The sequence below is a fragment of the Periplaneta americana genome, chromosome 3 (assembly GCF_040183065.1).
Source record: "Periplaneta americana isolate PAMFEO1 chromosome 3, P.americana_PAMFEO1_priV1, whole genome shotgun sequence".
NCBI classification, from domain to species: Eukaryota; Metazoa; Arthropoda; class Insecta; order Blattodea; family Blattidae; genus Periplaneta; species Periplaneta americana.
In genome coordinates this window covers 62,137,662-62,149,913 of record NC_091119.1, presented here as the reverse complement: position 1 = coordinate 62,149,913, position 12,252 = coordinate 62,137,662, and the positions used below count along the sequence as shown (strand labels likewise).

At 35.9% G+C, this 12,252-nt stretch overlaps 1 protein-coding gene across 1 annotated transcript in view; it reads left to right on the top strand.

Annotated features, from left to right (window-relative positions):
• The window catches only part of LOC138697028 (uncharacterized), a 343,065-nt gene that overhangs the window by 278,530 nt on the left and 52,283 nt on the right, over positions 1-12,252 (top strand). The window contains exon 6 of the mRNA XM_069822620.1: positions 11,437-11,601. Within this exon, the coding sequence (XP_069678721.1) occupies positions 11,437-11,601 (165 nt within the window). The remainder of the gene's footprint in view (positions 1-11,436; positions 11,602-12,252) is intronic.

Here is a 12,252-nt window from a genome sequence, read left to right as displayed (position 1 = left end):
CGTTTGGTAGGTGTTCATATCTCTCCTTTAAGTACTGTAAAATGCCTGTTCAACCCGTTAATATATTCCAAGTGAGACAAGGCCTCGGAGACTGAGGGCTACAAGTAACTTTTAACTGTCTTTTTTTTTTTTTAGTATAAAGTAACGCAAATTTCACTTTAACACAATGAAACACAAGATAAAACCTCATATCTAAATTTACCTAGTATAGAGTGTTCCTTAACAATTGGACCATTCGCGACAAACTAGCGTCAGCTTTCCCTAAGGAAATGAATCATTGGAGACAGGGATCAATACACTCCACATAAAATCAAACTACTATTTTTTTACTTATTATTTTTAAAGTGCTCACCATATAACAAAATATAACATTTTCGAAACAAATCTAAATAAAAATTGTTACAGTGAAGTGCTCTACTCTACTATTAGTGAAAAATCAAAATATGTGATAGTAATAATAATGAAGATAATTATAGTAATAATAATAATAATAACAATAAATAATAATATACAGTAGTGTAGCACCTATCATATTGTTATAGCATTTGATATCCACAAGAAAATTACATTTGAATGTAATTTGCACTTAGCGAAGCCATTTTACTTTCAGAAATATTCTGAGAAATACTGAATTTAGAGGAGCTTTAGAAAAATATTTAAGCACATCTTTACTACTAAACAGCTGTCCATATGACGCCATACAGTGTATGAATTACCCAATAAATTATAAATTTTGGTTGAAACATTCTTTTGTCGAATGTGCTCCTTCATGTCAGATCGAAGTTTATCCACTCACAAGTTACAAGATAATAAGTGAAACGTATTTTAAAATGTCTCCCTGTTGCTCACATTGGAATATATTAACTACAGTTTATAAAACATCTTATGTAATAGTTTTATTTTCTTCACTTGTATCTTTTAAAATACTATTTGTAAATAAATATATGTATTTTCTTGGATTTTCCTTCAGAGGAATCGCAATATTCTGTGTTTTTTCCCTCTATTAAACTTCTGCATGTCGTTTGTAATTTAGTTTCTATTTCAAACTATTTCTTCTTCTTAACTGTATTAAATGAACAAAGGTATACAAATACTGTAAGTATATTGCATGTTGACTGGTATGACTAATCCTTAATTCGAACTTTCTTCTAAAGAAGAGTAAAATTGGGCTTTCCATGTCACCTCTGTTTAAGAAAATGTATGAACCAACTCTCTCCTACAGAGTCCTCTAACGATCGAATCAGCAAACACTGGCGTTCAGAGATATCTGATATAGAGTTTTCTGATCGTGTAAGCGAACTTTCTAACCACGGGATAAGTCAGACAATTGGACAAACTTTGAAATAGTTCCACTAGTTCTCAATAGGTGACACTATTATTGGGACGGGTAAAAATGTGTTGGGGAAAATGATTATGTAGGAAGTATAAATTATTCTCATAATTTACAATAGGCCCGGGTTCGATTCCCTGTTGGGGCAAGTTACCTGGTTGAGATTTTTTCCGGGGTTTCCCCTCAACCCAATGTGAACAAATGCTGGGTAACTTTCGGTGCTGGACCCCGGGCTCATTTCACCGGCATTATCACCTTCATCTCATTCAGACGCTAAATAACCTAAGCTGTTGATAAAGCGTTGTAAAATAGCCTACTTAAAAAAATTTACAATATCAGCAGTGTCTCACTAAACCTAGTTCTTTTTACAAGCAACAGAGGGGGATGAAATATTAAATTATATATTGCTGGTATATTTATGTAGGTAATATTGGTGACTCTTACTGTTCACATCGACATCTACACTTAGAAGTAATAACTAAGGAAGCCATACTTACACGAACAAATTATCAGTCACTATCGATTAGTGGGGGTCAAATATCTTTGAACGCCAGTATACAGAGGATCGTACGATCTGAAATTACAGAGGTGTCTGATGTTTGAATCGGAAAACAAAAGAAAATAGAATCTCCTAGCGCTAATAGATTGCAAGGCCGATGAGAGTGCAGAGCTCTGATGGTCGAATAAAATAATATAGGAAAGGGTAACTTAAAAATCTTTAGAAGTCATAGAATTTGGTCAGCTGTGTTATATCAGAGGGCGTATAAAAAGTGAGACCTATGACGTGGTACATTTTACTCCAAATGTGATACAATCTACTAATTATAGACTACTAATAAATTGTCCTTCACAATACCCTCTGAATAACTCTAAAATAAACCATTCTCTGTGGCAGAATTAAAGAACTCTCGTTTGAAATTACAATATGTGAATATCGATAACATTCTTCTGTATAATTAGTAGAAGTAATAATATTTCAATTAACGATCCTTCCAACAATAGAGGTTATTCAGTGTCGAAATTGAAGTGTATGAGAATTGGCCAACAGATTTCACTCGAAGCCTTCTAAAAGAAATAGGGTTCCTTGACGTGCCTGTATCTACGATAAGACATTCACAGGTTTACTTCCCTGCCAAGATGCCAATCTAAAAGTTTTATCGCACATGGCTGGGTTGGAGCCCGCTAACCTCGGAGTCAAATGCCAGAATAGTAATCACTACACATCCCAGAGGGACTCTGTAATGTGAACAATACTTCCATTAAGTCTGGCAGAATTTCTGCCGGGAAACTTAATCTCTCAGTTCCGCTACTACCGGAAGATGACTTTGAAAATTGTCTAATAAACCTGTATCTGAGAAACGGGAGAAACGTGCTGGTGTCAGGGATTGGTAACAGTTCATAATACAATTGTCGAATGTGGTAATTATACTGAACAACAAATGTTTACTTTTTGTCCTGCCCCCGAAATAAAACTAGGTGTATATTACTAATATGTTGTGCCCAAAATCTGAATTTAAAATCCAAATTTCCCCATAACTTACCATTTTCCGGGGAAAATTAATTGAATTTTTTTATGAAAAACTTGTTCTCTTTTTTTAATTTTTCACTGCTACTGGTAAAATTAAAAAAAATATTTCATGCTTATAATGAGAAAAATCTCGGAATTTGAACTTACATTTAAAAGAATTTTCTGGATGACTTCTGTTTATAACTAGACCCGGGACTGTCTTTTACAAGGAACCAAGAATAGTCTGCAAGAATGCTGGATGATGATCTTCCTTTATATCGCCTTTCCATTTCAGATATTTCTTGATGAAATCTTTTCCCATGCTCGTCGCTTACCGCTCCAAGATTAGGAGGAAAGAAATCCAAATGAGAATGTAAAAAGTATATTTTGAGACACATATTATATCCCATTTTCTCATATTCACTTGACATGGTTTTCACAACAAATTCTATGTAGTTGTCTGCCCGAGAATTTCCAAGGAAATTTAAGCAAACATCTTTGAAAGCGCTCCATGCCATTTTTTCTGTAACGTAAACTTTTTCCTCAAACAAAGAGCTATAACTTCGTGAATTTGTGGACTGATGAAAATACCCTCTTTCAATTTGCCTTCACTCAAAAGATAAATATTGAAAACCACACCCTTGTTTGTTCATTACGTAGATCTCACTTTGAACTGTTCTAAAATTTGCTGAATAGAAGGGCCCTATACCTGTTTATTTATTAGAAGTACAAAAGAACATGCCAAAAACCATAAGAAACCGGAAATAAGTTATAAGCTCATAAAATTCATTCGCTTTTCTTTTGGTTTACAACCCCCAACATGCTCCAGATGTTTCCTGGGAGACCTCTTATCGAAAAGTGAAATCATAGTATATCTTAAAAACCTTACGTGATACGAAGAAAAGAGATGCATTTTCAGATTCAGCGCACACCAAACCATAAGGGACACATTGTCTTAAGTCGGAGCAAAATTCATGTTGTTCAGTGTTAGGCCTATATATATTGCAAATTGCGTCTTTAGAACAAGTCTCATGTGTTCTTTATCATGAAAGAGAACACTTGAAAATGGAAAGCGAAAGTCATTCTTTAAGTGCATAGGAGCTGGTGGGTGTTCGCAAAATTAAGTAACGAAGTAACTAACTTTTGAATCCTTTTCGTATACGTATTACCCGAACAAAAACTGAACAAATCGGTGTCGTGAAAATAGCACATCCTTTCCACTGTATATTTTATGCGTTTCGCACCAGTTAAATTCTTTGATCATGTTTGTAGTTAATTTTATTCAGTTGTCACACAACCAACATATATATGAACTAGTTTCCTATGCAGCCAAATATGAAGATAACTTATTTTTAGATTTCACAGAAATATATTAATTATTATGATCATTTACAATACGATTCTAAGAGTAGTCCCATAGTAAGCATTTTACTTGTCGAATAACCAGCAGCAGATCTACTATGAAATCATATCTCTTAGCGAGAAATAAGTAAAGCTGTATCCTTTTGCGAATATTAGCCCGCATGTAAAAAAAACAAGCCTTTAGAAATACACTAACTGCAAACACTTTTGAAAAGAACGACCCGGAATAATTCTATCGCGCTAGCTGGCTTTTAAATTATATCTAAGAAAAAAGTATTTATTAAAGTGTATTCTCGATTTTGCCTACGGATAAGTAAGGAAAAATATATATACAGATATTTATTTTGGTCTGTTTCCATATCATTATTATTCAGATTGAAGTTAGCAAACATGCGAACCCCCTCTAAGCCAGGACGTGCCACTTTCACCACTCACCGATCAGAGCTACCCACCCAGCCACCTTCAGCAATGCTAGTCTTTTTTTCTCCTTTTCCAGAAAAGGGACTCGAAGGTTAGCACCGCACCCTCGAACGGGTTAATTGTACCTTACTACTCCTGTTATTGAATGATTGTGAAGTCCGAACCGCGACTTCCTTTGTAGATATCGTGACCCAGCTATGTGGTGTCATCTGTCGATTCAGTCATGTAGATTCAAGGTTGGATGATTTCGCACTAGAGTGCTCTGTCATCCCACAAAAACATACTACGTCTTCCCGAATTGATGCCAATACTACATTACTCCGCGCGGATTTGAGTAGATAGTAGGTGTTTAAATGATGATGGTTATTGAAATGGAGACTGACGGGATATCTCCAAGAAAAACCTTCAGGAGTTTTAGCTTTCTCCAATACATATACGACTCCACCATCACCGGGATTCGAATCCGGGTCCGAAGTCGTCGTAAGCCACCGCTCTACCAATTTAGCTACCAAGGCATTGCAGATGCTCTTAGAGTCGATCGGGCTAATTGTTTGAAGTATTCTCAAGAGTCATTATTAGCGTATTGGCTCCTCTCCTAAATTAAGACATTCTGTCTGTAGTTTTTAGTACTTTTCCTAAAACCGTAAGACAACGGATAAAGGCTGTCAAAAAAGACTGTCATTTGTACTGTCCGCATTTTACGAGAAGATCCGAGCAAGGAATGCGAGTTTTTCCGCCACTCTTATAACCTATCCTCGACACGGAACCGACTGGCCATTGATTGAACCTTATTTGTCCCAGCTGGCCAATGAACCACCCCATCCACCTGCTCCTTCAAGAACGCTGAGTTACTGGCTTACTCTCTCCTCTTACCCCGCAAGGACCATACTCCTCTAGCAGGGATCCTCTCGTGAAATTTGGCCACATATCTTCCAAGCTCTACAATTGTTTGTCCCATTAAGTCTTCGACTCGAAGAATATATTGTGCAGACTAGCTTATAAAATTTCTTCCTCGTCTTTTTCCTGTAAGAGGCTGAGGATATGTTAATTTTGATCAGTTCCATACATATCTTGAAACTACACAATTCTTATCCCAAGGATTCGGTTGGAGACATAATTATGTACACAATAATTAATGTCTAAAAAACAATAATTGTGGTTACGTATATAAATAGATCACTCTGTATACAGGGTGTTAAAAATGTATCCAATATTTTAGGAGGTGATAGTATGCATCAAAACAAGAAATTAATGTCTAATAAACATGGGTCCTGCAACACATACTTTCTGAGATCTGGACACTTGTTCATAGGAGGTGCTCAATGTGACGTCCATTGATGGCATTGCATTTCTCTGTCTACAATAGAGCAGACTACCAGATAATCATACTGTAGTTGACACCCCTGGCATGGAATAGTGATAGGGCTACGTCGCAAGGAATACTTAAAACATAAGTCTGGTTGCGGATATGAGCGGGGTTCAGCAGAGATGGTGTTGTGAATTTTCGTAATCAGTATGTGTAGGCTGATGAAAATCCACATGGATTTGAAGAAACAAGGCAAAAGCACCGATACTCATTCAACTTATGGGCAGGCGTTCTTGGTAATGTAGTAATAGAGCCATACGTGCTACCACAGAGGTTAACTGGGGATTGTTATACGGACTTTCTTATTAACGCATTAAAACAAATTTCAAAGAGTGCGTGATTCCTTACGCCGAAGGGCAGAGGAATACATGAATGGATGTTACGATGAGCACCTCCTATAAACAAGTGTTCACATCTCAGAAAGGATGTGTTGTAGGACCCATGTTTATTAGACAATATTTTCTTGTTTTGATGCATACTAACACCTCCTAAAATATTGTATACTTTTTTAACACCCTGTATAATCCATATACCACATGGAGGTATGTACTCATAAGAACTAAACTCTTGAAAAGAAATATTGGATCCGATTTCAAATAAAATGGGAATTTGTTATATTTTAAAAATAAATACACTTCAATTGTTTATTAAGAGTGATTTAATCTAATATTTTTTTACTCGTAGGTACTCTGTGAATGAAAACCCAGCCGCTAATTTACGAGAAATCACTATACAGAGGCAAACAGCATGCCAGAAAAAAACATATTATACAGGCTATTATAGGTGGTGGAAACGTGTATTTTCGTAAAAACCTCGAATTTGGCTCTTTTTTTTTTTTTTTTTTTTTGGCCATTCTCATACACTTCGTATATTGAGAAAGTAAAAGCTTGACACAGAGAAAATTCCATTGCTTAACGAAAAGAAATGTTTTCATTTTTAGAGAGTTTAAATGAAAAAGTTACGATAATTTTAAAATTAAATTTCTTTCCAAATTATCCCCAAGTCTCAGGCACACGAAATTCAAACATTCTAGCAAAGTTGGATACAAACACTAGTCTAGTCCGGGTCAGCTTACTTCATACTCTAAGGGTGAAACCTAACCATTTTTCCCCCATTATTACATATGCTAGTGGATTGTGGTGAGTAGGTTGAATTTTCTTTTGTCAATTTCGATTCGAATTTTGATACTGACAAATACTTCAAATGGTAGCGATTTTGTAACTAGTATGTTGGCAGCTGAGAAATATCGACAATATTTGTCGATATTGGAGTTCCATGAAATTCAAATTGATTTCTGAGCCTGTTACTGGAAGCTAGTGAAATTTGAAGATACCAATAATTAATATCAATATTAATATTAATACATAATAGTTATTTTATGTGTTCCGTTGTGGTTATAATTCAAGACTATAGTCAAGTAAGTTTTCGGAGCTAGTACTAATAATTTCATGTGGTCAAATAAAATACATTTTTAGGTTAGGTTACGTGAGTGTCAATTGTTTAGTTAAACCAATGAATTTCTTATTGCCAGACAAAATACTTGACATGTTGATCCCTTTCTCGTATAGTTTGCCCACGAAAATATGTAACAAATTATTGAATTGTTTAGAATAACCTCCCAACATAAATTACGGTAAGTAAATAAGTCATTTAGTACGAAGGATCGTGTGATATCTGGTGCTGTTCAGGAACTGTTCTAATGTGACCTTCACTATACCTGTGTTAGTTGATTATTTTTCACGTGTTGATATCTGTCGTCTTTCGACACAATGAGAAGTAGAATGAAAATACAAATTCCATAAAAGCATAGTAAAACCAGAACTACCTTTAACAACGATCTGTTAAACGATATTGGTACTTTAAAGTCTGTGTTTCGGTCCTGTACAATGTACAAATAATCAGCTCCAATGAAAAGGAATGTATTTAAGAGCAACCTAATGTTAGGCATTAAACCACAGACGTATGATTATCATTGCTTTTGTAGTTTAATCTGTAACTTTTAAACTTCAGATATTGAAGTACTGTAGCCTATACCTCAGACTACTTGAATTTTTGACCGTCTACTTGAAATGAATCTTGCAGAATGATAAAAAAAAAGAAAAACAGAATCTATTAAAACATTGAATATAATTATATATTGATTGTAATTAGAGCTAACATAAATACCCAATTCATATGTCAGTATTTAGCTTATTAATGACTGTAATATATAGACCTATTTCATTATCTAATTACTAATAAATCCAGTTGGTTGCTTACATCACCTGATTCCATACTTTCCGAATACTATTGCAAGCAACGAGAAAGACTAAGGGTTTCCTTTTATTAAATGCAACATTTCTGTTCTCACTTCTAAGAAGTCGATATTGAAATTTTAAATTGATTTACATTCCTCTGAATATAATTGCAGTTAGAGAAGATCAGAATAAAAGACATATTCGTCTTAATCCGAAGTTTTCCTTTTTGTTTTACAATTCTTTCTCAAACCTCTTTTCAATTGTATAAATCTTATCTCTATATCTTTCTTACTTTCCAATATTTTACTTGCTCTTACACTATTCCTCTTTTCATTTCAGTTCCCTTTATCATATAGGCTAATATTTAATTTCTATCTCTCATTCCAACTTCCTAATTTCTCCCTCTATCTTCCTTTCTGGTTGATTTTCTATTTATTACACTTCCAAGTATCTTCAATTAATTCTACTTTCTAATCTTCTTTCCCTTTTCTGTCAGTCTATTTTGCAACATTGTTCTTGATTGCATTCTACTTTATATACATCTTTCCCTTTCATCCTTCTTATAATCTTCTTCCTCTGTCATCATTCTTTGCTCTCTTCTTCCTCTTTAATCCTACTTTGCGATCTTCTTTCTCTTATGCGAACTTTTCCCCTTCCATCATACTTTGCAATCTTCTTCTGTTTTCCTATCTTTTTATCTTCTTCCTCTGCCATCTTACCACCTTGCTATCTTTCTCTTTCATCCTTCTTTACAATCTTTTTCCACTTTTATCCTACTTTATAGACATACTCTTCTTCCTGTGTTATACTTTGCAATCTTATTCTTCTATCATCCTACTTTGTAATATTTTTGTTTTGCCATCCTACCTTGTAATAATCTTCTTTTGCCATCCTAACTTGTAATCTTCCTCTGCAGCCCAAACTTTCTATCTTATACCTCTACCAACCTACCTTACTATCTTCTTCCTCTGCCATCTTACCACCTTGCTTCCTTCTTCCTCTGCCATCCTATCTTGCTATCTTCTTCCTCTCCCATCCATCTTCATAATCTTTTTCCACTTTCATCCCACTTTGTAGGCTTACTGTTCTTCCTCTATCATCATACTTTGCAATCTTCCTCTTTCATCCTACTTTGAAATCTTCTTCCTCTATCATCCTACTTTGTAATATTTTTCCTCTGCCATCCTACCTTGCTATCTTCTTCCTCTGCCATCTTACCACTTTGCTACCTTCTTTCTCTGCCATCCTACCTTGCTATCTTCTTCCTCTCCCATCCTACTTTACAATCTTTTTATACTTTCATCCCACTTTGTAGGTCTACTATTCTCCCTCTGTCATCATACTTTGCAATCTTCCTCTTTTATCCTACTTTGCAATCTTCTTCCTCTAACATCCTACCTTGTAATATTCTTCTTTTGCCATCCTACCTTGCATTCTTCCTCTGCCGCCCAAACTTTCTTTCTTCTTCCTCTGTCATCTTACCACCTTGCTATCTTTTTCTCTGCCATCCTACCTTGCTATCTTCTTCCTCTGCCATCTTATCACCTTGCTACCTTCTTCTCTGTCATCCTACCTTGCTATCTTCTTCCTCTGCCATCTTACCACCTTGCAGTCTTCTTCCTCTGCCATCCTACCTTACTATCGTCTTCCTCTGCCAACTTACCGCCTTGCTACCCTCTTCCTCTGTGATCCTACCTTGCTATCTTCTTCCTCTGCCATCTTAACACCTTGCAGTCTTCTTCCTCTGCCATCCTACCTTGCTATCTTCTTCCTCTGCCAACTTACCGCCTTGCTACCCTCTTCCTCTGTCATCCTACTTTCCTGTCTTCTTTCTCTCCCATCCTACTTTACATTCTTTTTCCACTTTCATCCCACTTTGTAGGCCTACTGTTCTTCCTCTGTCATACTTCGCAATCTTCCTCTTTCATCCTACTTTGCAATCTTCTTCCTCTATCATCCTACTTTGTAATATTCTTTTTTTGCCATCCTACCTTGTGTTCTTTCTCTGCCGCGTAAACTTTGTTTCTTCTTTCTCTGTCATCTTACCACTTTGCTATCTTTTCCTCTGCCATCCTACCTTGCTATCTTCTTCCTCTGCCATCCTACCTTGCTAACTTCTTCCTCTGCCATCTTACCTGCTATCTTCTTCCTCTGCCAACTTACCACCTTGCTATCTTCTTCCCCTGCTATCCTACCTTGCTATTTTCTTCCTCTGCCATCCTATCTTGCTATCTTCTTCCTCTGCCATCTTACCACCTTGCTATCTTCTTCCTCTGCCATCCTACCTTGCTGTCTTCTTCCTCTCATCCTACTTTACAGTTTTCTTCCTCTTCATTTCACTTTTCAATCTATTTCTTCTTTCATCCTACTTTACAATTCAATTCCTTTTTCACTGTACTTTGCAATTTTCTTCCTCTTTCATTCTACTTTGCAGTCTTCTTCGTCTTTCAGTTTACTTTGTAATCCCTTTCTTTTTTCATCCTAAATAACAATCTTCCTTTTTCAGTCTACTTTGAAATCTTCTTCCTCTTTCATCCTATTTAACCACCTTTCTCTTTTACCATTCTAATTTCCAATCTCCCACTTTCATGTTACTTTACAATCTTCTTTGTCGTTCATCATACTTTTCAATCACCTTTCTCTTTCTCCTACTCCTCAATTTTCTTCCTATTTCTTATACTTTCCTACTTTTTCCTCTTTCATTCTAATTTGTCGCTTTGTCTCTATCAATAATTTTTATAATAGGCCTACTCTTTTCTTCATTTTATTCCTAAATAACTTAAAAGTACTCTGTTAGTATAAAACATGCCAAAATTCAATTTAACTGTCATTAGAAGGTCATCATGCTGTTGTGCTTGTAAACAATGACTAAAGAGCGCCGTTTTAACATAGCGTTGGCGGTTCGAATATCGTTCAGGGCAAAGAATTATGTATTTTATCAATATCTTATCTTAGGTAGACGCTAGGTATCACATTCAACCTATATCACATAAGTTCTACCACATGTCAGTCTGAAAATGTACCAGGTCTCGAAAAAAAGTTCAATAAGGACATAGCATTACACTATAACACAACATAGTTCGTCCTTGTAAATCAAAACAATAGCCCTACAGCTGATATAGATAATATGAAAACGTTTTTACTGCTCCACTCAATTGAAAACCTTTCACCCAACGCAAGTTATATTGTGTTAATGTATTGTTGTGACTTGCAGTCGGCGTCGCGACGCGTTGGTCTGTCCTGCTCCAATTGCCACACCAACACGACGTCGCTATGGAGACGCAACTCCCTAGGAGAACCTGTCTGTAATGCGTGCGGCCTATACTACAAGCTGCACGGAGTTAATCGGCCGTTAGCCATGAAGAAAGACAGCATACAGGTAAGAGCCACGACAACATTAATTACTGCTACTGCTAATTCATAGATGTCCATTATTGTAACTCGTACGAGGTAACCCCTAGTGAAAGCAACCCGCAGCGCATATTCTTTAAAGTCGTTTTTCTTATTTTATATGGAAAGTTATTGACCTTAGCAGAGCATGCTTGACGTGCAATGTCTCCTGGTTCTATAGGCGTTTGGACACCCATGTAGCTAATATGTCTCACGAGCAGCCAAATCATCTGTTCTCTCCAAGTAAGCGCCGTTGTTTGGAAGTAAGTTAACACAACTTTACAGTCAATATGGACAGGACAGTTATTTATTTATATTGGCCCATCTCTTGTGGAGATCTGTGTGCATATTTTGAGGTGAGATTTCAATATGAACTCAATAACAGTTTACATTTGATTTGTGTTTTTTTTTTTTTTTAGATTTTCACGGTGAATGTGATCAAAATTAGACTTTTGGGGTTTTCAGGACACGGTGGAAAACTCAGAAGTCTAATTCTGAGTTTCCTTTTGAGTTCGATTGTCATTTGAAACTCAGAAGTCGAATTCTGAGTTTTCTTCTGAGTTCGATTATCATTTGAAACTCAGAAGTCGAATTCTGAGTTTTCTTTTGAGTTCATTTATGATTTGAAACTTTGAATTTT